General features: G+C 39.5%; 1 protein-coding gene across 6 annotated transcripts in view; it reads left to right on the plus strand.

The window, feature by feature from the left end:
- Positions 1-24,741, plus strand: part of PHLDB2 (pleckstrin homology like domain family B member 2) — a 236,876-nt gene extending 212,135 nt beyond the window's left edge. For all 6 annotated transcript variants that reach the window (XM_005674905.3, XM_005674907.3, XM_013962498.2 and 3 more), the window contains 6 exons: positions 4,116-4,323; positions 14,003-14,093; positions 15,230-15,376; positions 17,491-17,710; positions 21,864-21,949; positions 22,773-24,741. In XM_005674905.3, coding sequence (XP_005674962.2) covers positions 4,116-4,323; positions 14,003-14,093; positions 15,230-15,376; positions 17,491-17,710; positions 21,864-21,949; positions 22,773-22,913 — 893 coding nt within the window. In that variant the 3' untranslated portion in view covers positions 22,914-24,741. The remainder of the gene's footprint in view (positions 1-4,115; positions 4,324-14,002; positions 14,094-15,229; positions 15,377-17,490; positions 17,711-21,863; positions 21,950-22,772) is intronic.

Genomic DNA, 27,057 nt, shown 5'->3' on the forward strand with positions numbered 1-27,057 from the left:
CATGGGCTATACAATCCATGGAATTCTCCAGGCCAGAATACTGGAGTGGGTAGCCTTTCCCTTCTCCAGGGGATCTTTCCAACCCAGGGACTGAACCCAGTATAGAGTGAGGAACTGTCTAAATGACTGGCTAGAACAAATGATTCCTATGTGGCTAGGTGATAGTAATGCAGGGCATTGCAGAACTGATTTGTTATAAAGTTGGATGAACTGTGCTTCATATCGTCGAATGGCATATTACAAACCTTAACTTTAAAAAGCTATTTGTTAGCATCTTCTTGGAGTAAAGAATTATTTTATAGATATAATCTTGTTTTTATTCTCCCTGTTTTCTAGTTGAACATGTGTGATGATTTCTCCTTTTTTTTTTTCCTGTAACAAATCATTTTTTGACTGTGCATGTATCAGAAGCTTGTTTTTGTTTTGTTAACTTCTTGAATTCTTCTCTATAAACTCAAATTTAATCTAAAAATATGACTATCTTCCCTTGTCAAGCTGGTACTGTTACTAACACTGTCAATGACTGCATGTTGGAAGGGTGTGTTTTTCCTGTCCCCTTGTCATCCTTTCTGATCTTGTATCTTTTTCCCTTTCTCTATCATTCTTCTCCTCATTCCTGACTTGTCCTGCACCTTCATCTTCCGGCTGCGGACTATGGTTAGGAAGAATGAATTTCTCAGCAGGTGAGAAATTGTCAGAAATACTGATTAATTTTATCCTCCTAAATCCAGGTTACAAATTTAGGTCATTGCGTTTTCTGTATTAAGGCCCAGATAACCATTTTAAGGTATATAAGACACATTTAGAAAACATTAGCGAGATTATATATCCCACTGTGGTTAACTCACAAAGGACTTTTCAGGTACGATTAGCCAGAATTCATAGAGAATGGTATTTTTAAAATAATAATAATAAATGGGCCTTGCACATCCAACCTATTGGCTCTTCTGGGACAATGAAGAATGTTGAGTTGATTTGGGTTCCATGTATGTGCTATGCTTAGCGACCAGCCTCAGATATTACCAGGTCTTACTTTATAAACTTTGTAAAATACCCAATTCAGACAGCCGTTCCTGTCCAGTCAAGAAGGATTTAGAGTATTTACAAGGCCCATTTTACTCTTTAGAGATTGTCCCACTGCTGAATATTATTCTTGCCACATAATTTAAAAAGAAAAACAGAAACCAAGCTGTCTCAGGGATTTAGGAAAGTCTCATGTTTCCCCAATCCACTTACTTTGCCCCACCTGAAATAGTAGATGCATTCCACTTCCTTATTTAGTCACTAGTATATTTGAAATTTATGAATTCACTCAGTGACCTTTTATATTGTGACATCTGAGTACTAAACAAATGGGATTCTGTGCTGAACAGGACATATATGGCCCCCTCCCTGATAACCTACACTTGAGTGGAGGCTTAATCCGGCTCACACCTCTTCTGGTGCTACTTCATTGTACCAGCAGTCGTCCTTGGGCCTCCTTCCAGGGGACCCTCCTCCGTCTCCTGAGCCCCGATGGTGTCCTTCTGTTGAAAGTATCTATACCTTTAAATGGCCAGGCCAGAGCCTGGATCCCAAAACCAGCTCCTAGGAATCACGCTGGTGCCGTTCCAGGATCACAAAGGGGAGGTCTGTACCCTTATTTGTAATTTCAGGGATCACTTGTTTTTTTGGAATTGCTCAGGAGGGAGGAGGCTAAGCCAGGTGACAGGTGAGTTTGTCGTGATCAGTAAAGTGTTGCTGGCTGAGGGGAAAGGAGGGGCTGCATAAGGTGGATGTTCCCATTCATATTGGATCCACAGGAAACTAAAATCCTGCCATGGAAGCTCCTTGTTAGCAGCAGCCTTTTTCATTTAAGTTGAAAATTCAGAGTTTTATCCTATCATCAGAATGATAGAAGGTTCTCTGAGACACAGAGCAAAGAAATAGATAAAACACATGGTGAGGTGACCTAGGGAATTTACATCTGCAGTCCTAACACTGTAACATGGCAGCCCCTTGTGCCCACATTCGAAAATTTTGGAGTCATTTTAGTTTACCGTCTACCTCCCCTGAAGGTGGTAAGTTCATTTTTATTCTGTGATACAATTAGGAAAAAAATCCTGGACTATCTAAGGAGCAGGACATACTTACATAATTGCATTACAGGAAGTAGCTTTCCTTATCATGAAAAAACTGAAGGGAAGGGAGGTTGTGACCCATGTCATCACCAAGGAGACGATTCTTGTGTTTTAAATGACAGGGTTGTCCTTTAGGGATTTGGTTTTCATACTAAAACAAGGAAATGTCTTCCATGTTATTGGTGCCAGCATGAAGTTCTCTTTGCCAACAAGGCTTTTTTGAAAGTGTAAAGCAAGATACATGTGTGACCTTTTCAAATAATCTCTGGTATTTTTTGTCCCTCCCTTTTCCATAATGAATAATTGGAAACAATTTAAAAGGAGCAGTTAGTAATTCCAAAAGTTCAAGTGTCAAAGGTAAATATTTGTGCAGTGAATTATTTTGCCATGTTTAAGATTGAAAAAAACAGGCACAAGCTCCGCGTTTATGAATGCGCTGGTTTTTGTAATGCTTTATGCATTAATCATTACAGCTGATGCTGTTCTCTCTAAAGCCTCATGGTGTGCTTTTATGTTTTGCATCTTTCCTTAGCAAAGTGATATGTAGTTTTTACATATGTGTGTGTATTTATAACTTATGATTATCTCTTACATTAAGGAAACTTACTTTCCCAGAAATGCCTTAACCTAAACTAACATATTTTAACTTCGATATCTAAAACTGCTCTAAATACTAGTGGCATGCAAACCCCTCATGGAATTCAAATCATTTTACAGATTTAGTTTTGGTCTATAATGTTTTGTTGAAGCATCACAGATATGGCATCTGTTTTTAAATGAAAATGTTTAATCAACAGCTGAGGAAGCGGTTTGGAATCACTTGCCTTCTTTTGCCCTCTGGCTTGTTTTTTTGGTCATTTCATTACTAATTAAAAACCTCATAGAAAGGTAGGTAGGGTACAAGAAAACAGGGAAAATCCAGATGGTCCAAATATATAGTCTTAACAGGTGTGGCAGTACATTTGATCTGGGAGAAAGTGATTGTGAGCTATTGTACTGGCTAAAGAACATATTTTAATGAATTGAGGGCTTCGTTTATCACTATGACTCCTGATTCTTGAGTACATGGTAAACAGAGAATTAAAATAAAGATAATTTGATTTGTGATACCCAAAATCAGCTACCAGAAGAAAGCCATAGAATAACACAAAGTAACGCCTGTGGCCTGGTGTGCCAACTAACCAGGTACCAGGGTAAGGAAAGCCCCTCTTAATAGAGGCACTTTTGCTCCTGTGGATATGATCCCTACTTTTCCATACACTTATCACCAACTAGCTGAAGGCTGGTGGTTAAGGCAGAAGAAGGAAGAGAGCTAAAAATATCCTAATTAGGCTGATCACAACTATTGGAAGAATTGTTGATTCTGAGTGTTTTAAATGAGTAATTGGCAGACACGGGGATTTGAGAAAGAAAAAAAAAAAAAAAGAATGAGAAAAATGTGCAGTTGGAACATTCACCAAAGTAAAAATGTTAGTGATACGAGTAAGATACAAGTTTCTCAGATCCTACACCTAGATTATCTACTTGCTGTTTTATGACCAGATCAAGTACCTTTGAAACTGGAATACAACTGAAGAAGTGACCACCCTAAGAGCCTCGTGTCACTTGTCATAAGAAGTCATCGTGCTTTGCTTAAACTCAGCTATTGTTAGAGGATTTGGGGTTTGAATTATGTTTCTGTTTTGGTTTTGTGTGTGGGTTTCTGTGTGTGCTGATGTATTATTCTCCGTTGTGCTGAGATGTAGAAATGGCATAGGAAAGTGTCAAGTGAACTGCTGACAATAAAAAAAAAAAAATCACTCACAAGTCCACTTCTTTGAAACTCATGCTTGCCCTGAGCATGATGCCGTTTCTTTGATCTTCTTGGCTTCAAAACAAATTAGACCAAGGCCCCAGTTTCATAGGCAGATGTTTTGGGTTGCTGGTTTGAGAGTCTTAGAAGATCTAAGACTGAAAAAATGAGGCATACGAACATATTTATGGCTCTCTCCTTAGGATATAATCACCAACAGATGAGTGAAGGACAAAGGCAGAAGTCTTCTGAATTTTACAACCGCACAGCGTCTGAGTCGAATGTCTACTTAAACAGTTTCCACTACCCAGATCACAGCTACAAGGACCAGGCCTTTGATACTCTGAGCCTAGACAGCTCTGACAGCATGGAGACCAGCATCTCTGCCTGCTCACCTGACAATATCTCTAGGTAAGATGTTCTCCTGAGGAAGGTTTCTGGTTTGGAAAAGCACCTGCTTGTTTCAAAAAGTAAAACCATCAATCTGAGGCAATGTATATGTACAAGCCCAAATTTCTGAAACGAAAAGAGCTATAATGCAGAAGAGGGTTGAGTGTCCTGGTGGTCTTTGAAAGTACTTTCTTTGTATGCAGAGTGACTTGAGCCAGTCACACACCATCTAGTCCATTTTCTCCTTTATTTCTTTACACTTGACTTCACACGTATACTGTGCTTCAAAATGGGTTTACCTTTGTTGGTTGACTCCAGACGTCATTAGGATTGCTTGTAAAGATTTAGCCATTCATATTTGTGTTCATACTTCGAGGCAAGGAAAAGTGGTCTTATGGGATTATGGCCAAAGGTGCATCTAAACTATAAATCTAGTTATAGTGCTCCTTCAAGAGCTTGTGATGATGCCTTGCTACCTTTTAAGTAAAGTCAGACCTCAGAGCCTGGCGTTCTGAATCCAGCCCAACTCTGCATTCATGCTGTCCTGCTACACGTCCCAGAGCTTCTTGTTCATTGAGAGGGCGATGAATTCTCAGATTTCTGTGCCTTTGACCATATTGGTTCTAGCCCTGGAATCATGTTATCTGTTGTTTCTTTTATTTATATGCTTATTCACTCCACAAATCCTTCCAGAGTACTCTGCAGTTAACAGTGAGCTGGAGTTGACTCAAACCAGTTGCAAGAGCTGGGTGCACACCTCCTAACTCTGTGATCAGTGATGTCATGTTGGTAGTATGAAATTGGCCACAGTGGGAGTATTTCCACCACATAAATTGGCAATTTGTTGCATCATCAGGGTTTTGTTTTCCCCCAGAGAGCTGATTTACCAGCACACCACTGTCTAGAGTCAGTTCATCCTTTGATTCATGTATTCCCTCAACCTGTGCATAACTGAGCGTTCAGAGTGTCTAGCATTGCAAAATGTCTTCACCTTTCCCTACCCCCTCCCACCTTAGCCTGGAGAAAGTCTCCTCACCATTTAAGCTCAAACTTACGTTGGAAACTCATGAAAATTTCTCCTTTGAGAGTGTTTTTCTTTCATGTTTCCATGGAAGTTGATACTTTTTTCTCTTGTATCACTGATCACATTGCAGTATAAAATCTTTTCTACAATAATTACTTGGCACATTCCTAAATGTCAAGGAGGATGCTCATTATCTTTTGGTTTCCACATTCAGCAGAAATCTTGGCACATAGTAGGCATTCAGTTAGTGTTGGCTGAATAAATACCTTGGGAAATAGTAGACATATTTTTAATTTTTATTTTTTTCTTTTTTTGTTCTGTTTCAATTGGCTGAGAACCATTATGATTTCAACCCAGGGAACATCCAGTGTTTAATAATGTCCATTGAGCAACTGTCTCAAGTGAAAATGACTAACTGAATGATGACCATCAAACAAATTTTCCTCTGTTGCAGTGAAGTCACAGGCTAAGGACAGGAGCTGTCTGGGCCTTACCTGACAGCTAACTGTGCTACTTGAAGCAGATCACAGATCTCTCTAGGTTCTGATTTGCTAATCTGATAAATGGTGTATTGTTCCTTGAGTACAAGAGGATGATGGATTTTAAAATATTTTGGTGGTAAATTATCATCATGTATATAGAATTTCTTTACAAAGTTTTGAATCATTTGCTTCTCCCCTTACCCCCCAAAAAGGAGTGACAGAGACAGAGAGAAAGCAATATCGGCAAGGTATGCTTAGCTTTGGGTTCAGTTGCTCAGTCGTGTCCGACTCTTTGCGACCCCATGAATCGCAGCACGCCAGGCCTCCCTGTCCATCACCATCTCCCGGAGTTCACTCAGACTCACGTCCATCGAGTCCGTGATGCCATCCAGCTATCTCATCCTTGGTTGTCCCCTTCTCCTTCTGCCCCCAATCCCTCACAGCATCAGAGTCTTTTCCAGTGAGTCAGCTCTTCGCATGAGGTGGCCAAAGTACTGGAGTTTCAGGTTTAGCATCATTCCTTCCAAAGAAATCCCAGGGCTGATCTCCTTCAGAACTGGTTGGATCTCCTTGCAGTCCAAGGGACTCTCAAGAGTCTTCTCCAACACCACCATTCAAAAGCATCAATTCTTTGGCGCTCAGCCTTCTTCACAGTCCAACTCTTACATCCATACATGACTACTGGGAAAACCATAGCCTTGACTAGACGGACCTTTGTTGGCAAAGCAATGTAACCCAAAGCTTTGGGTTAGTGTCTCATAAATGGAAAGAATTTTGAAAGATCCAAATCTAAGGAAATATTATAGCCAGGAAATTTGGAGAGTGGAGGAAAAGAAGAAAAGGGACTTCCCTGGTGGTCCAGTGGCTAAGACTCTGCATGCCCAGTGCAGGAGGCCTGGGGTTCTGCCCCTGATCAGGGAATTATATATTTTTTTTAATTTATTTGGCTACACCAGAATTTGGTGTAGCCAAATAAATAAATAAATATTTTTTTTAAAAAAAGGATAAATGCTATATTTTGTGGTATATAGAATGCAGTGTATTTTAATTCTAGCATTATAATAGGTGAAATATTGATATTACTGAATACATCCTTCCAGAGAAGGAAAGGAATTCTTGGGGAAAAACACTAAAGCAACCATAAGAATTATAGGTATTTCTCCTTATCACATGAGAAATTTAATTTAAATTTAAAGAGAGGAATATGCAAAGACTAAAGATAATGTTTTGCTGCCCTTATTATTTAATATCAGAAGGGTTAGTATTTCACTTCTTTTAATATTGGAAAATGCAGTATCTCACTTTTTAAAAAATGAAAGACACTTGAGTGTGTGGAATGACTAGGCACCAAACCATCCGTCTCTTGCTCTGGGTGTTCTCGTAAGGCACTGGCTGCTCACATGAGTGTGTCCAGGAGCCATGCGGCGGTGCCGGGAGCTGATGTTCCCAGGACAGAAAGCCTAGAACGTTGAGTAATTATTCATAAACGCCAGTAAACTGACCAATCAAATGTGTTACTTTTGAATAACAGGACAAGGAAGTCAGCAGCTTGGCAGCTATTGTCTAACAATGGTGGGAGGAATAAAAGGTGACGGGGCAATCATTTCTTTTCCTAGTAGAGCATCTCAGAGGGACTTTCCGGGTTTCTGAGGCACTATGCACTTTTGAAAGTTGTTATTTTGAAAACATCAGACTACCTACCCAAATAATTGTGAATATTTTATAACAGTATTCCCCTGGGTGAACCGCTGATAGCATGGCCTTTTTTATCCTTTCTATTTTTGAGCCCTCTTTAATAAATAATTACACTCTATATGTTTTCCTATATTGGTGGCTTTTTCTGCTCCATTTTCTGCTCTCTACCCCTTTATCCCCTCCAAAAACTAAAAATAAGTGTACATACCTTCAAATGATTCCCTCCTCAAATCCCATCTCTCATATTTGAAGGTGGTGAATGGCAGCGCAGTAGTGAGTACAGAAAGTTACCTAAAAGGGAGCCATTTCAATTAGATTTACCAAGATGCTTGCTCCTTGGAAGAATAGCTATGAGAAAGCTAGACAGTCTATTAAAGAGCAGAGACATCACTTTGCTGACAAAGGTCCATATAGTCAAAGCTATGGTTTTTCCAGTAGTCATGTATGGATGTGAGAGTTGAACCATAAAGAAGGCTAATCTCCAAAGAATTGATGCTTTCAAACTGTGGTGCTGAAGAAGACTCTTGAGAGTCTCTTGGACAGCAAGGAGATCAAACCAGTCAATCCTAAAGGAAATCAACCCTGAATATTTAAGGAAGGACTGATGTTGAATGTGAAACTCCAGTACTTTGGCCACCTGATGCAAAGAACTGACTCACTGGAAAAGACCCCGATGCTGGGAAAGATCGAGGGCAAGAAGAGAAGGGTGTGACAGAGGATGAGATGGTTGGATGGCATCACTGACTCAATGGACATCAGTTTGAGCAAGCTCAGGGAAATAATGAAGGACAGAAAAGCCGGGTATGCTGCAGTTCATGGGGTCACAAAGAGTTGGACATGACTTAGCAACTGAACAGTGAACAGCAAGAAGTTTAGATCCAGAGACTTCAGGACAGTAGCCACCAAAATCTTAATCTACCTTTTTTTGTTCACCCACCTACATTTTCTTTAAATGGGGATGACTCCACTGAATGTGCCATAGTAAGAGGACAACATTATTTCTGGCAGGTAGTTCCCTGTGACCACCATCATTTTCCATAGTGCCTCCCCCTGCCCCCCGGTTTATCAGCCCAGCACCAAGTTTTTTTTTTTTCCTTTTTTTTTTACATATAAATTAATGATTTTATTATACATTATGTATTAACTTTTTTGCATCATTACTTTGCATCATAGTTACTTCACAGAGAACTGACCCAGTGCTGCTAGCGTCATAGATTACCAATCACCGTGGTCAGAAATTACTGATTTGTTGTTGTTCAGTCACTCAGTCATGTCCAACTCTTTGCGACCCCATGGACTGCAGCACACCAGGGTTCCTTGTCTTTCACCATCTCCCGGAGCTTACTGAAATTCATGTCCATTGAGTTGGTGATGCCATCCAACCATCTCATCCTCTGTCGTCCCCTTCCCCTCCTGCCTTCAATCTTTCCCAGCATCAGGGTCTTTTCCAGTGAGTCGGCTCTTTGTGTCAGGTGCCCAAAGTATTGGAGCTTCAGCTTCAGCGTCAGTGCTTCCAATGAATATTCAGGATTGATTTCCTTTAGGATGGACTGGTTTGATCTCCTTGCAGTCCAAGGGACTCTAAGAGTCTTCTCCAACACCACAGTTAGAAAGTATTAGTTAAGTGTGCTGTCACATTCTCTGAATGTCAAAAATTGAAGCCAAAGTAGAAGATGCCTGCAAAGGTCTAGTGTAAATAAGAGGAAGAGGGAGAGAGGAAACAAGCATTTCTCTTGTGTGCCATCTACCTAAAAATATTCATGCTACCCTAAGATAAGCTTGTACCCATTTTATGAAGGAAAATAAATGTGATGAATATCAGGAAAATGGATAATAAGGAACTGATGTTTGGCATGCATAGTAGTATGAGAGCACATCCTAATGGGAATTTTTCGAAGATAGGTAGAAAGAGGTCTTCCCTGGTGGCTCAGATGGTAAAGCATCCACCTGCAATGCAGGAGACCCAGGTTCGATCCCTGGGTCGGGAAGATCCCCGGAAAAGGAAATGACAACCCATTCCACTATTCTTGCCTGGGAAATCCATGGACAGAGGAGCCTGGCGGGCTGCAGTCCATAGGGTTGCAAAGAGTCGGACTCAACTGAGTGACTACCACATACACAGAAAGAAAGATAAAGAACTAAAAAATTTTTCTCTTTTTTAGATCTTTTAAAAATGATGTTTTGAAATACCCTGAAATTATACGTGTTTTAAAGAGGGAGCTCCATGCTGGAATTCTAGCAGCATAAACTTAGTCTTGTGGTTTATTGTGTCACAAAAGCCATTGGTAGGATTACAGAATTACTCTGAGTTGCGGGTACCTTTGCCTTACACTTTTTGTTGAGACATCATCTTTGTGTCCAGCAGAATATTCTTGGAGTCAGACAGTGTTTTTACTTTTTCAGTATCATTACGCTGTACACAAACATAAAGCTAAGAAAACAGGTCTTTTGTCTTAAAAAACAGCAGCTGAATGTCAGTCCTGCATAAAGTCTGTATTCTGCTAAAATTATTGAATGAGCTCATAGAAGGTAGTGTTCTGAATACTACCTACAATTCTACATTATTGTTACTATTGCTAACAAGCCCTGACCTCGTGGTCATGCTTTGAGAGAATGTTGAGGAAACTGATGTCATGATAGCTGTTAACCACCACAAGTGTGTGTGTGGAGTGAGGAAACGACTGGATATAAGGTTGAGAGCATCCAAGGCTGAGCTTGGTTTTAAGAGATACTTCAAACAGACTTTCAGATACTTCTCATCCCTTTGGTTTATTCTGCTTTCTACCCAAGGTAGTCAACATAGCATTTGCGTTTTATTCTAGGGATTTCTCTCAGAAGAGATACAGAAAACCAGAGCATTTCAGAGGAGGGCAGACAGCTTGCAAAGGGACCAGGTAGTCTACTGGACAGAGAAAGATGAGACATTTTATCAGGAGTAATAGTTTTCTTGACCTGAAAAAAGAATTGAGAAGATGAATTGAAAATAAATATTCTGGGACACTGGCTCTTCATTTAGTAGCAGCATTGGGGCACTGAAGACAGTCTTGGAAAAGTTTTCTGTCTGTATGGAAAATTTTGTTTGTTTTCTGTTTTGTTTTATTTATTTGTTGTATGATGATGTTCTTATTCCCTTTTCTTCTTCCTTTTTCTGTTTTTGCCTTTGCCTCTAAAGTGAATATTCTAGAAAGCAAATTCAGATTTTGCTGAAAGGTATTATTCAGCACTGAAAACTAAATCTGCTATTTAGATTCCTTGAGTCTGGGTGAACTCCGGGAGTTGATGATAGACACAGAGGGCTGGTGCGCTGCGATTCATGGGGTCGCAAAGAGTCGGACACGACTGAGCGACTGAACTGAACTGAACTGAACTGAACCCTTGAAAAAGTTTCATTTTTCTTTATGACTGTGGGTTTTTACCAAAGTTGGTCACATGAGACAAATAATCTTCAGTTGATAAAATAGAACATGGCCAAGTAGAGAAAGTAGGCAAAACTAGTCATCTTTTCTCCATAAATGGCCAAGTGATTTCATATTATTTGGTATCATACAATAATCCTATACGAGATCAGAAATGTGCCTGCCTTCTGAAGAAGGTCAGAAGTTGAAGCAATGACTCCTCTTGTAATTTGGATGGGCTGGAGAAACCAATGATGAGTGTCTTGTGCTCCAGGTAATACATTAAAAGTGTATTTTCAGCGACTTCAGGCTCTCCCTTGGCATGCAAAGTGCTAGCCAAATTACATTGCATTTGTTCCATGCCCTGATACTGACAAGTCTAGACTTCACCCTAAATTCCTACTGCGACTGCATTTGCTTCTCACTGCAGGTACAGTTCTGCCCCCTTCCCGCAAAGTATCAGAGAGAGTAGCAGTATCATAGAGCAGCATTTAAAGTTTTGCTGAAGTGCTTTACATATCAGTGGAATCTTAAAATCAACAATAGCAAAAATGTAGCTATAGAGAACAAGTAGGTGTCCGTGGATAAAAATTTATTATTTTTAACAAAATAACCAAAGTAGGGACTTCCTTAGTGGCCCAGAGGTTAAGAATCCACCCTCCAGTGCAGGGGACACAGGTTCAGTCCCTGCTTGAACTAAGGCTTCACATGCCACAGGCATGTTAGCCCGTGTGCAGCAGCAAAGACCCAGCGCAGCCAAAATTTAAAAAAAAAAAAAAAAGTTTTAAGTAACTTTTAAAATGTAATTTTTTAAAAGCGAGACTTTAGGTGCCTAACAGTTATGAAGATGTGATGTAGTAAATGTTAATATGCATTTTCTGTGAGATGTTTTCAGAAAATTCTGTTAGGCTGCACTGTTGGCATTCTTGCTGGTTGAAGAGAATGGAACTTATCCCTTTGTACCTCCCTCCATCAGCCCACAGAAGTATGAGGGGAAATATGCCTTGTTCCTGTCTTTCTCATGAGAAAACACCTGGCTAAAAATTGGCCCACATTCACTCTGCCAAGTCAGCCTAACTGTTAAGCTTCTGAGGATCCACCATTACTAAAGCTGTCCCTCTCCTTGATGGACACAGTTTGTAATGGGGCTGGCAGTACTGATTTTTTTTTTTTCACTTTAATTTTTTAAAGCAGTTTTAGAGTCACAGCAAAATTGAAAGGAAGGTACAGTCCCATATACTGACTCCCACCACACATGCATCCCCTACCCCTTTATCAACACCGCCCACCAGAGTGGTGCATGTGTTACAAGTAACGAACCTGCATTGACACAGTACTATTACCCAAAGTCTGTAATTACAAACTATATAGATTCACTCTTGGATTTGGACAAATATATATCCTGTATCCATCATTATTGTATCAAACAGTATTTTCATTGCCCTAAAAATCTTCTGTGCCCTGTCTATTCATCCTTGTCTCCCTGCCTACCCTCCCCACTTCAAATTGCTGATAACTGCTAATCTTTTTACTGTTTCCATCGCTCTTTTTCTTTTCCAGAATGTCATATAGTTGGAGTAATAAAATATTTAGCCCTTCAGATTGGCTTCTTTCACTTAGTAACATGCATGTATAGTTCCTCCATGTCTTTTCATCACTTGATGGCTCCTTTCTTTTTAGTGCTAAATACTACTCCATACATAGTCTGGATGTACTATGCTTTATTTATTCATTTACTTACTAAAGGATACCTTGGTTGCTTCCAAGTGTTGGCATTTGTGAATAAAGCTGCAATAAACATGTATGCACAGTGCTGATTTTAAGATAAACTATATATCCTTAATTACTGTGGTCATTTCTCTTCAAAAGAACTCTTAGCACTGTGTTGAAACATCCAGGGTTGGAGTTGATCAACAATATGTTTTAAGAAGATTATGCTAACAATTATCTTATTCATTTTTATGTGAATTAATTTTACATGAATGTGTGTTTCAAACATGAACCCCTACTGTGTGCCAGGCTCTATGCTGTGGAGGATACAGGCACAAAAACCTCTCTGTACCCAAGAGAGTCTAGAAAAGAAAACATATTTGGGACTTCCCTGGTAGTTCAGTGGCTAAGACTGTGCTCCCAATGCAGGGGGCCAGGGTTCAATCCCTGGTCAGGGAACTAGATCCCACATGCCACAACTAAGACCCAGTGCAGCCAAATAAATAAATTTAAAAAACTATTTTTAAAGAAAACATATTTAAGTGACTATGCAAGTATACATGCATAAGAACACTGATTCTTCACGACCAGAACATCAGAGTGAGTAAGTTTTGACTTAGGCCACCACCTTTTTTTTCCAGAATAGTCAAAATGTGAAAAAGTAAAAAGTAAAATATTTTGTTTAATGGTAAACATTCCCAAGTTCTTCTCTTTGTCTTTTGGTTTTTTCCTTCCCTTGTGTGATGTCTTTCTCAAGAGACATTGCTTTTAAAGCTCTGAAACCTTGAATGCAGTTTCCTCGTTGGTATGGTGGTATGGGCTTTATTCACACAACTGGCCACCAGTCTTCTATTGCACCTGTAAGAGAAGTCATTTTTTAACTGACCATCTTAAATCACCATGTAAGAAATAAAATGTCCAGAAGCATGAAGATATAGCAAGAGAGTAGCTGGTGACACATGATCCCAAACCAAATCAAATGACTGCCAAACTTAGGGGTCATCTATATAGAATCTGGTAATAGTTCTGTTGGTCTGGCATCTCTGAATAATTAAACTAATGAGAAGGCCTCCCACAGGCCAGAATGTCTAAACTTTGGGGGAAACATATTGGGAACACACTTTGTAGGATTTGGTTTCGCCTTATGCATGAGTAGAGCACTTTGTGTGGTGTTATTTCCCTTGCTGGTATTTCGTCTTCTAAACTGAGGTAAGTTACTTTCACCTAGAGTTGTTAGAGTTGAAGTGACTTGCCTCGTCAGACCAGTGATTCTTGTAAGCAACATCATTTCATATTGGATCTTGGGGTGTGTGTGTGTGTGTGTGTGTGCGCACATATCTGATGAGACATCAGTGAGAAGCAGTATTCTTAAAAGGCTTTTGTGTTTTCTTTAGTGCCAGCACTTCAAATATTGCCCGAATAGAAGAAATGGAGAGACTGTTGAAGCAGGCTCATGCAGAGAAGACAAGGCTGCTTGAATCCAGGGTAGGCCTAATACCTTTATGCCAGAGGCCAGGGATGTGGTGGTTCAAGATGCCCTGTCTTCAGGCCTCAATAAGCAGTGGGACCTTGGAATACTCACTCTACCTTTCTTGGCCTTCTTTTCTTTTTATTCTTTTTTATTTTTTGGCCACACCAAGTGGCTTTTGGGAAAAGGAAATGGCAACCCACCTCAGTGTTCTTGCCTGAAAAATTCCATGAACAGAAGAACCTGGTAGACTACAGTCCATGGGATCGCAGAGTCCAGCACGACTGCCTGCACACCGAAATGGCTTTTGGGGTCTTAGTTCCCTGACCAGAACTGAGCCCAGGCCCTCAAAGTGAAAGCACAGAATACTACCCACTGGACCAATAGGGAAATCCCACTGGCTGCATTTTCTTTTCTAAAACGTGAGAGTGTTGGCGAGATGTTCTCTACCACTCTTTACTGCACTACCATTTTTTTAAATGTAAAGTGTATACAGCATGGGCATAATGAATTCTTTGTATTACATTTTCTCCTCAATGGCCCATTTGTTTGCCTGCTGGGGGAAAGGAAGAATGGCAGGTCTTTACACGTTCTCCCTGCTTTGCCAGTTCATGGTAAGGACACTATTATAATATTAAAACTCCCACGTTATTATGACTATATTTCAAGCCAGAATGTGCACTTCCTTAGGAATCCCCCAGATTCCTTTACATCCTGCCTGAAAGGGCACCTCCTTTCCTCCTCTGACTTCCTCTGCGACCTGCAGCCAGGAAGCCACAGAGCAACAACAGGAATGGGAAGGACCCACGACCATCAAAGAAAGGCTAAAAGTTGTGACTAGTGTTGGGTCACAATTAACCTTTTTGTATTAAAAATGGAGAGTTGGGGTCATTAGTATGAAAGGACTGAAGAGTCACAAGCTGGGTTTCACTTAATATTCCATTGTTAACTTTATGTAGTGGCTGCATTTCTGCACAGAATGATTTGAAAGCTCTGTGAGCAATGATTATGGATGTTTTACTCTTGGTTATACACTGTAAGAACCTCAGCTATAAAATTAGGAATTGCCCAGTGAGATTTAGATATATATGCATCGGAATTATTCGAGTATAACCAGTATGTTTGAAATTTTCTTCTGCATAATGATACCTAGGAACGAGAAATGGAAGCCAAGAAACGCGCTCTGGAAGAAGAAAAACGACGTCGAGAACTCCTGGAAAAACGGTTGCAGGAAGAAACTAGCCAGAGGCAGAAGTTAATTGAAAAGGAAGTAAAAATAAGGGAGAAACAAAGGGCCCAGGTAGGTCGGTCAATCTGGATGGGCTGGAGTAGGCTGCCCCCTGGTGGTCATTTTTTAGAAGACGGTCGTGCTGTGTCTGAGGATGCCTGTGGCTGTGCTGCCCATTAGCTTTTGGCTTGTAATGGCCAAAAGAAAGATGTTATTAGGCCAAAAAAAAGTGTGTTTATTTCAAAATTCATTGGGGACAACTAACAAAATGACATTTTTCTTTATTTAAGCGTGGAACATTTTCATGGGAACCTATTTTTTGGAGTATATTTAAAAAGGAGAATTTTTTTTTGAGCAACTTTGAAAGTTCGGCTAGATTCATTTCTAGAAACAAATACAACACCCAAACTGAGTTGAGAAAAAGAGATTCTGTCATCTTTTGGAAGCAGACACTCCAGTACAGAATAACGAGCCCAGTTCCTTGCTGGTGGAATTAATATTTATGGTGGAATTCATTTTAAATTAATTTTAATGGTGGAATTTAATCAATAATTAATGTTTTGAATTGTTTTCCTAACCACACTATGTTGTCACAGTGCTGCCAGTCCACACACATGGGCACAGGATTGCTAAACTCAGGAGAACCACCCACTTTGTTTAACTTCCTATCTCAGTCATCGTGGAGTTTGGTCTTGCCACTAGAACTGCTTACATAATGTATGTTTCCTGAGAAACTAAAGTAAAATTTTAAGTACCATGTAATTTAAAGGTCAAGTCAGCTTTACCAAGGCTTACTAGATTTAAAGATAAAAGGTACCAGTTCCTTCCCTTATTCCTTCCAGTTGCTGGCAGTTTGAAGTTCAGCAGTGAGAGACTTGCCTTAATCTGTGGCACCTGTCTAGAGTCAGAGTACCACAGAATCAAAGGCAAAATAAAGGGAAAATCCAAGGAAAACGTGTTCGTTTTATCTCATTATGCCAAACCTCTGTCACATTTCGGTTTGCCGGAAAGGTCATCCATGACTATCTGGTATCTGAAGCCAAACCAAAGGCACAATTCTATTTTAATCTCAAAGATTAGTTTTGTTTCCAAGTATATGATTAGGTTATGTTTCCCCAGGACAAAGGGGTGGGGTAGTCTAACAGCATAAAATACGAGACCAGTTTAGAAATGTTACTCGTGGTGACATGTGCATCCTAGTCTAGATGAACCTCTGCTCCAGCTATTGCTATTGCTACTGCTAAGTCACTTCAGTCGTGTCTGACTCTGTGCGACCCCATAGACGGCAGCCCACCAGGCTCCCCCGTCCCTGGGCTTCTCCAGGCAGGAACACCGGAGTGGGTTGCCATTTCCTTCTCCAATGCATGAAAGTGAGAAGTAAAAGTAAAGTCGCTCAGTCATGTCCAGCTATGGTAAACTTAAAGACATCAATGACAGACTTCACTGCCTGGTCCCGGACTACTCCTTGGGTACAGCTTTCATTCCACATTCTTATCTTATTTTAACTTTGCCTTTCAGAACACCTCTGCCTTCAGTTTCTATCAGAGAGTACACGCGAATCAGCATGTACATACATATATGCTTGGGGCATCTGGTGGGGGCTGTACTTACTAAATGACGTTCAGTCAGTTACATCATGCCTGAGGTTATATAAGGAGAACTGTTGTTGAGGTTGTGGCAGGGAGAACTCCTGGGAACATTACAGTGGAGGAACCCTTCTCTGAAAGAAGCAGCCGAGAGAACTTCATGCCCTATTTCCTTATGTTTTTGTCTTGTTATCTGCCGTGCCAAGCGGCATATGGGATCTTAGTTCCCCGACCCGGCATCAAAGCCATGCCCCCTGTGCTGGAAGTATGGAGTCTTAACCACTGGACCGCCAGGGAAATCCCTTCCCAGTTTTAAGTGCTGAATACCTCTTTTAAAACTAAGGTAAATGACATGTTTCCATTTTTTCATCTGGCCTTTTCAAGGAATAGAATCTGTTGGCCTGAATTTATTCGCATCCCCCCCTCCCCATACCATTACATTTTTCTTTAAATGCCATCCACTTTTTCGATTCCAAATGACAGTGTTTAAGTTCTCATAATTGCATGGACGTTTGAACACTTAGGCTTTTCAGTTCATAAACATCTGTGACCTAAAACCAAACAAAGAGCTATAGATTAGATGGGCTTGTGCATTTCCAGGCTCGACCTCTGACCCGCTATCTGCCTGTGCGGAAGGAAGACTTTGATTTGCGGAGCCATGTAGAGACTGCTGGCCACAATATCGATACGTGTTATCATGTGTCAATCACAGAGAAGACCTGCAGAGGATTCCTCATCAAAATGGGTGGAAAAATTAAAACCTGGAAAAAACGTTGGTTTGTTTTTGATCGGAACAAGCGCACCTTCTCTTATTATGCAGGTAGGTCATAAAAAAATCCAAGTGATATTCAAATCAGGAATTTTCTGTTAAAGAACAAAAGCAATAAAATTCAGAATGTAAAATTAAAAGTAATAGATTAATGGCAATATTAGCTTAATAGATGTATTCAGATCATATGGTCCAGTATTTACGAATTTCCTCTAGAAATAATAAAAATTACATTTTTAAACAGTGTGAGTCATTTTTGTTCTGGTTCTGAAATAAACTCAAACCCAAATAAATATTAAATGGAATTTACTTTTTAGACCAAAATACTATCTTTTAAACCATGAGATCAGAAAAGGTTTCTATTTATTTATTTATGGTCATATGCCCTATTTAAGTCACACACAATTAGATAGCTTAGCTGACAGCCATTCAGCTCTAGTTCATGGTAATTTCAGCAGTGAAAAGCTGCTCGGTGAACTATTGAATAAGTTAAGTATTTACTGGGTAAATTTCCAGTAAATACTGGAATATTTTTGGATTCTTTAAATGATAGATTATGAGACTCGTACCCTACTGAATCCTCTATGAGTACAGGAGTATTTGTGTAGCCAGTGTACTTATTAAGAAGCTATTAAGAAGCCCCTTATTTACACATGGATTTCATATGAAATATGTCCATTAGCTGCACAAGTATAGCTGTACTCTCTTTTCAGCTGCTGAATAAGAGTAGTGTCAGACTAGAGGTTATGAAGACACCCTGCCTTGGGGTGATAGTTCCAGCATTTATGAGCGTTGTTGGGAATTGTTACAAAGTGTAGCAAGTAATGAATTTTAAAAAACAGTCCAGTCATTTAATCTGTAGAGTGTGGTCAGGTATGTTTATGAAGAAAGGTGTCAGAAACCAAGAAGCTTGGGGAAGAAAGGAACCTCTGTCTATGGAGACCCAGAATCCCAGAGTGAAGGGTGGCAGGGTACATGCCTTTAAGCAGGGGGCAACAGAGTGAAGGGTGGGCAGGGTGCATGCCTTTAAGTGGGGGCTCTTTGTGTGGGCTCCAGTTTCTACAGTGGAGAGCAAATGGCCTAACTCTCACTGGTTACCTCTTTTGGGCTTTCTAACTTTGGGTTTTATAAGAATCCAAAGACAAGATCTTCAGTTAATACAATAGAAGAGATGTCTATGTGATAAGAAATGCCAATTCAGTGTCTGCAAAATGCATAAAGAAATTTTGCTATGTGCTAGTCTCCACTGACAACCTTAGCCAGAATTTTAAAATAATTCAAATAAAACAGCTTTGCTCATCTCTGCTCCTTTTTTCTAGGAGCCTTATTTCATTCTTTCTTCAGTCTGACAGGTGAGAGGTTCAGTGCTTGTTTCTGGCCCATATAAATGTATTTTTCAAATTTAAACTTCTTAGTGACCAGTTTTCAATTTTTTCTTAAATACCAAAATCTTTTGGTATATGAACGATTACTCAGAACGCTAATACCGAAAACAGACAAAAGTTATATTTTATTCAGCTTTTTAATATTTACGGATTGTATAGCTGACTGGTGAGACCTAGTTTGTCGAACGAAACGCTGCCCATTTGGCTCTGTTTGCAGCCATCATCAGCTTTCCTGCTCCCGCCCTCCCCACCCCGACTCTTTCCCAGACACCACCAAGCACAGGAATAGATCAGCCAGCAGGCTTGTCCTGCAGATGTAGTTCATGCTGGACTCGATCCCATAGGTGCCACGAGATCAAATCCCATGTCAGCAAGCTAGTCAGCCTGGTAAATGAACACAGCATGTGTGCAGGGCCTAAGCCAGACTCATAGGTCTCCCTGTGGAGCAGGCCCCTGTGCTTGGCCTCCCACATAGTAACTGAGCAACTTTAGAAGAGTCTCTAAACAAACCTAAGGCACGGAAAATATGTCTGTAAATTGCTAGGATAATGCTATTGAGAAGGAATACTAGAATTATCTCATCAATTTACAAGAGCCTTGTATTTTTCATTTTTTCTGACTTGCCCTACAAACAAAAGTTTTCTTCCCCCAGTTTGCTGCCTGCTTTGAAACATGGACAAGGTTTACTTTTATCTTCAGATTTTATTTTATACCCATTTCCAGAAAACAGAGTATTATTGTTTTCCAGTGAATGAATTATTGCAGGATCTTTTCCACCAAATGTTTGAGAAACACACTCACCTTTTCTTTCACAGAAACGGATGGAAACCCACTGAACATGGTATTAAAGTGTTTTCCTAGGAAGAGCAAAAATAAACACAAAAATATGGTCTATGCTCAAATAAGTTTAAAAAATGCTGAGTTAAATACAATTATATAGGTTTATTTTCTGCTGAACTTCTCAGGGCTGATATTTTTCAAATTTGCTTTTTACTGTTGTTAAGGGTGTGGGGGAGGGGGGGCAAGGACTCTCATTTTAGTAAAAACTTCAAAATGCAACTAAGTCTAAATAATTGAAGTAAGTCTCTGTCCCATGACAGAAGTTCTGACCTTTTCTAACACTGTTAAGCATGAAATATCCTTTCAGATTTTCTCCATGCCTTTTCATATATGGTTCAATGTACATAGGTATTGTTTCTTCTTTAATCCATTTAGGACCAAATTATTCACCCTGTTCATACCTTTCTTCTCATAATGATATTCAAGGTTTTTCTCTTGAGCATATGCATATTTACCTTGCTCTTTTCACTGGCTGTGTAGATTCCATTGTATGACTGGTCTAGAATTGAATCAGTTCCCTATTAAGGCTCCAGCAAGTCTTTTGCAGCATTGTGGGTGGCACTAGTGGTAAAGAACCTGCCTGCCAATGCAGGAGACATGAGAGATAACAGTTTGATACCTGGGTTGGGAAGATTGCCTGGAGGAGGGCACAGCAACCCACTCGTGTTCTTGCCTGGAGAATCCCATGGACAGAGGTGCCTGATGGGCTACAGTCCATAGGGTCACACAGAGTCGGACACAGCTGAACCAACTTAGCACTCAGCATGCGGGTCCTAATGAACACAGATACATACACACATGCGTAAGAAGCTCTTTCAGGATGCAGTTTTAGAAGCAAAATTGCTGAGTAAGGGAATTTTGGCACTTTCCATTGTGTATGTTTCACCAAATTGACTTCTAAAAGAGGCTTGCTTATTTGCATTTCCTCCAACAGTGTATGATAAGAGCCTTTCTTATTTTTTTTAATGTACTTGCGTGTGTTATCATCCCTGCAGAGATTAAATTACAAAACATCTCAAGAACTTATTGTTCTTATTAGTCATTACAGAGTGATGCTATTTGATTGGTGGTTTCATTGTTGGTTTTGTTTTCTTTAATGTTTGGTTTGGTTTTTATGGCAAATATGATGAAATCTTTGGAAGCACTTTGAAAAGCATTGCATTGAAAGGACATTACATTATTGATATGAAGCTCTGTTGGGAACAGGATTAAAAAAACCAAGCAGAGTAGACAAGAAATTTGATAGGGAAGAAACGTAAGTAGGATATTATTTTAAATTATAAATAAAAAGCACACTTATTACAAATGTTTACAAGAGTTCCAGTTCCAGTTCAGTTCCTCAGTCATGTCCGACTCTTTGCGACCCTATGGACTACAGCACTCCAGGCTTCCCTGTCCATCACCAACTCTTGGAGCTTACTCAGACTCACGTCCATTGGGTTGGTGATGCCATCGAACCATCTCATCCTCTGTCGTCCCCTTCTCATCCCGCCTTCAATCTTTCCCAGCATCAGGGTCTTTTCTAGTGAGTCAGTTCTTTGCATCATGTGGGCAAAGTATACAACTACTGTCTTGAGAATGTAGGAAAATAATTTTTATTGATGTTAACGGTGTTTACATTTTGTGTGCTAAACTGACAGTCAATATTCTATATTATATTTGACTGCTAATTTAGTGAAAAGCCTTGAGCAAAGTCACTTAGTCCCTTTCATGTAGGGTTGCTAATTCCAACCTATGTTTTTTTTCTCTTTTTTCAGAATGGGATGGGGCTAACCTACGTTATCTGAATTAACCTTAGACAATTTAAATGCTAGATAAATTTTTTAAATTCATTTATTTTAATTGGAAACTAATCACAATATTGTCATGGTTTAAATGCTAGATAAATATTTTAATGATGATAGTTAAATGAAGTTATGATTTTTTCTGTTCATCAGTGGTGATAAAGTATTTATTTTAACACTCATCTGCCATTGCAGACAAGCATGAAGCTAAATTAAAAGGAGTAATATACTTTCAAGCCATTGAAGAAGTATATTATGATCACCTCAAGAATGCTAATAAGGTAAGCAATGAATTTCAGATTCCCACAATTTGAACGCATAAGTTGGGGTGAGACTTTCCCAAAGGTCCAGTGGGTAAGACTCCATGCTTCTACTGCAGGGCAAGCCGGTTTGATTCCCAGTTGGGGAACCAAGAGCCCATATGGCACATGGCCAAAAAAAACAGTTGGGTGAAAGAAGGAGTTAGTACTTGCTTATGAGGAAACTTCAAGGAAACATCTTAGTGAGGCAAAGAGTAGTATTTATTGAGCTGTTTTTGGAGCACTCACTATCAGCGAGGTTCCCCTGCTAGAACTTTACAAAGTATCGGCTAAAATGACTGGTGAGCTCACTGTGAGAGTTCTTGTGCAAAAAAAGCCAGAAAGATGCTCAATCTTGAGAAAGGTGTTGAGGGCAAGACTGTAGGTTATATTAGAGCAAAAGTAATGGCTACATTGCTGTTGCTAAGTTGCTTCAGTCGTGTCCGACTCTGTGCGACCCCATAGATGGCAGCCAACCAGGCTCCCCCGTCCCTGGGATTCTCCAGGCAATAATACTGGAGTGGGTTGCCATTTCCTTCTCCAATGCATGAAAGTGAAAAGTCAAAGTGAAGTCGCTCAGTCATGTCCGACTCTTAGCGACCTCATGGACTGCACCCCACCAGGCTCCTCCGTCCATGGGATTCTCCAGGCAAGAGTACTGGAGTAGGGTGCCATTGTCTTCTCCGTTCTATAAATTGGAACTTTTAAAGAGGAAGAAGCCCTCACATATCCCTGTGTTTTATTTAATGTTGTAATTGCAATGTATTCACTTAACATTCCTTTCCTCTCTTGATTTTCTTTCTAGAGTCCTAATCCTTTACTTACCTTCAGTGTCAAGACACATGACAGAATCTACTACATGGTGGCCCCGTCGCCGGAAGCCATGCGGATCTGGATGGACGTTATAGTGACTGGGGCGGAAGGCTACACTCACTTCTTGCTGTAGTGAGCTGACACAGCTTCAGGGCAGACTGCAATAATCTCTTACAAGAATGAAGCCATATCAACACCAGGTGGACAGACCCAGCAGACCCAATGCCTTTAACTGTGGATACTCAGAACTGCTTTCATAGTAACAGGAAGTCATTTGTAAAAGAGAAAGAAGGGGTTTTAATTCAGAGCTTGATCATAAATAATTCAAAGCTTGATCATAAACTGCAAAAGAATTGCCTATGAGAAAGAAAACACTCTTTTGGTAAATAGCATCACTTATAGGAACATTTCTTATAAACTTTTTATCAATTGTTGATTTTGATGAAATAAACTAGTTTACAAAATGTCTGTATGTACTTGGAAAATATGAAATTATTTTAGCACCCAAATCATTGGTGGCATTGACGTTCTTGGTAATCAACTGGCTCTTTTTTAAAGGAGCATTTTGTGGAAGGTTATTTTATAAATATTAATATAAACAAATAAGGGCTTGGAAAGGCAGTCTATTGTAGGAGGGGTTTGGCCCTAATTTTTAAGTACTACACCGAAACCAAAGACTTGACATGACCTCTGCTGAACAGTAGTAGTTTCACGTGATGAACTGCACTTAGTGTCACTCTGCATTTTAAAATGGTACTTTGATGCCAATAAGTGCCCAGGAAGTTGACTTTGAAGAGTCACCACCAGCATAAGCTACTGTACATACATAGCAAACACTTTGTAAAAGAAGAACGAAAAGCTGTGTGTTTTAGGAAGAAGGAGTCTTGGACATTCTATCACACTGGGCGATTTAAAGACAATGTTTAGCTTCAGCTGTTTTGCTGATGATTTCTCCATTTCCAGTGCTGAGAATAAAGGCAACAGTAACTGATTTCCTTTAGATTGTCCAACTTCTCTTTGCTGTGGAGTACATGTGTTAACTGCAGCCTCACATGATATAACTGAAATCGAGCTCTGTTTTCACCAAAGAACAGACCAATTATTTTCCAAAGTATTGTAGTTCTATTCAGAGGCACATGAAGTTCACCTTAATGTTCTCTGTAATGTACTATTTTATGATGTTTTTTCTTTACAGTTAGCTTTTGTTTTTTAGAGTTCAATTAACATGTATTGAATGAAATGACTTCAGGCAAGTCCTTTTGTAACAGTTTTTCAAATGCCATTTATCCTGGTTTATCATGTTGTGTGTTTTTGTAAGTATGAATGTACTCTTTCTACTCATTGACAAAGGAATAGAAGTAGAAAATAATAATGTTACTTACTAGTAAAAATGAAATGATTAGATTAGAAGTGTCTATAAAGTTTGTCAGGCCTGACTGGGTACAATTTTTTTTTTTTTTTTAATTTGCAGTGGTTTATATACATGTTGCCAATAATAAGATTTTGCGACTGGATTACACATGACGTTACTTGAACAGTGAAGGACAAAATCACAATTGCAGAAGATATTTTTATAATCTGTTTCTACAGAGATCACCCCTAAACCCTGTAGTGATCTAAGACAGTGAAGTACAAGTGCTGAACTTTTGTTGGTTAATGTAAAGATATAACTTTTCTGAACTGTACTTTACTTTCTTCATAGGACTGTAAAGATACTCTAATCAACTTTCTGTCTTGCACGATGTAGTAAATGGTTCAAATATGTGTGTCAAAATATGTTGAGTTTGGATTAAAATGTTGATCAGATTTCACATTTGAAAATAAACTCAGTTTAATTAGGAAATTACCCATTGGTATCATGACAAGGGGTGAATTAATCAGCAGAAGTCAACTGTAGAATTGACATAAAGTTTGTGTGCTAGCTAACATTATGACTTGTAGTTTATAAACTGAAGTAATCAGATGTGTCTCTGGTCACATTCCTGTTGCTAACAAAATGAGATGACCCCTGAGAAATCTGACCTCTTTATGTCTAATTGCATCCACGCAATCATTACTGGGGATTGAAAGAGTGCATTTACATATCTGTCTCTCTGATGGGGAAAAAAAATCACACAGGTGTGAAGTTAAAGCTCTAAGGCTTTACTGGGTGGGGACCACATTTGTCTCCCTGAACTAAGGCAGCAGATTTCAGAGAAAAACTGCCCTCAATAACATGTCCTTTCACACATGTTAATGAAGGCAACATTGATAGTGGGTCAATGGAAACAACACTGTCTGCTTCAAGCCCATCACTCTCAGTAAAAGCATCTTCACTTGACTCCAGTCACAATTTTTGCTGATGTGTTACATTGATGAAGGTGAGTGGAGAAAATGATTCATGGGTTCGTGGGTTTCTCTGGGTTTTGTGTGTGTGTGTGTGTGTGTGTGTGTGGTGCCTTTCCCAGTATGCAAACAAGTAAAAATTTTTTATTTGTTTTGCTTCACATAAAATGCCAGAAGACATGCAAAAATAAAGGGAGAGAATAGGGACAGGAATGATTGAGAATATTTGGATTATCCAGAACCACAGTAAGAAGTGTTTATTGTTAGGATACTATGGATGCTGAAGTGATGTGTGTCACCTTAGTGCTTAATGGAGAACCAGAGAAATAACTCAGCAGCTTTTGGAGAAAGTTGCTAAATCAAGCAGCTCTCCTTGCTCTGTTTCTGGCATTTTACCTCTCAAGGAAGAAATCTCTTCTTTCATTTGTTCAACTTTCCTGGTGCCTTCTAATAGAATAGTTTCTCAAAACTCCAAAGATAAGCTGAATTCACTGTATCCAGCCTTTGCCTTTAGCACCAGTCATTGCTCCAAAATTTATGACCAAGATAGTTAAGTGGCTTTACTCAAAGTCATAAACCAGCCACTGTAACTTTTGCATAGAAAACAAACAACAAAAAAACTGAGGTAAGTCTTTACTTGTTGGTGCTTGAGGCCTCCAAGAACTGCTTTGAAGGACATCAGAGCTGGAATCCAGAGACCCTTGTACCACAAATTATTCAATCATATTTTTATTGGCCATTCCATTTTTCTTCTGTTTGCCTCTGAAAATGCTGCTCTAGCAGATAACATACATCCTTATAAACCATTATTGTTTTCTATAGGATGGTCACAAATTGGGGCCACTGGGTCAAAGAGCATTGACGATGTAAATTTTGAATTGTCATAGGTGATATTACTTGACAAAAGAGTTTAGCAGTTTACTTTCTCACCATCCATACACGAATGCCAGCTTGCCAATATTGTTCTTTTTAACTTCTGCCAACATGACAGGTAGGAAAAATGGCATGCTAATTTTTAACATTTAATGCATGTTATTCACGTTTTTCAATTAGTGAGATTGATCATCATGTTTACATATGTGAACTGCCTATCACAAAAATTACATATTTTTTCTACCAATTTCTGGGAGCAGGCTAAACAGAAGTATTAATACTTTGTTATCCACTCAGTAAATCAATTTCACTGTATGTTTTTATTCTTTTTTATTCCAGGGGTTTCAAATCTTGCTTTAAAAAGTTCCTTTTATCTATACTATGTTCTCCTAAAGTTTATTTAATCCTCTCGGTTTTATTCTTTCATTGAGACGGTTTAGCTACTGGAATTTATCTTCACACACAGTATGAGGGAGTGTGTGTTAGTCGCTCAGTCCTGTCCGACTCTGTGACCCGATGAACTGTAGTCCACCAGGCTCCTCTGTTCATAGAATTCTCCAGGCAAGAATACTGGAGTGGGTTGCCATTTCCTTCTCCAGGGCATCTTTCCCACCCAGGGATCAAACCTGCATCTCCCACATTGAAAGCAGATTCTTTAGCATCTGAGTCACCTGGGAAGTATGAGAGAGGGCTCTTAATAATTCAACAGTCTGACACACAAAGAGCTAGTACAAAAACAAATTGAAAAGAAGCAGTGAAAGTTCAGTTCCACTCCAGGCACGTATACAAGCATGATTGAGGTCAGAATTTGGAAACATTCCCTGTTCAAGTCAGTGTATTGAAAGGTTGTTGGTGTACCATGAAAGGCACTGGGATTCTTGGCCTCCAACGGAGAAAAATTCAATTCGGGGCCAGTGATGAGGCTTGATCGCTCAGAGCTTTCGTGTAATAAAGTTTTATTAATGTATAAAAGAGATAGGGAAAGCTTCTGATAGACATCAGAAGGGGTCAGAAAGAGTGCCTCCCTGATAGTCTTTATTTGGTTGTTAGACAGCTACTCACAGTCTGTTAATTAGAGA

Source organism: Capra hircus, chromosome 1 (genome assembly GCF_001704415.2).
Source record: "Capra hircus breed San Clemente chromosome 1, ASM170441v1, whole genome shotgun sequence".
NCBI lineage: Eukaryota > Metazoa > Chordata > Mammalia > Artiodactyla > Bovidae > Capra > Capra hircus.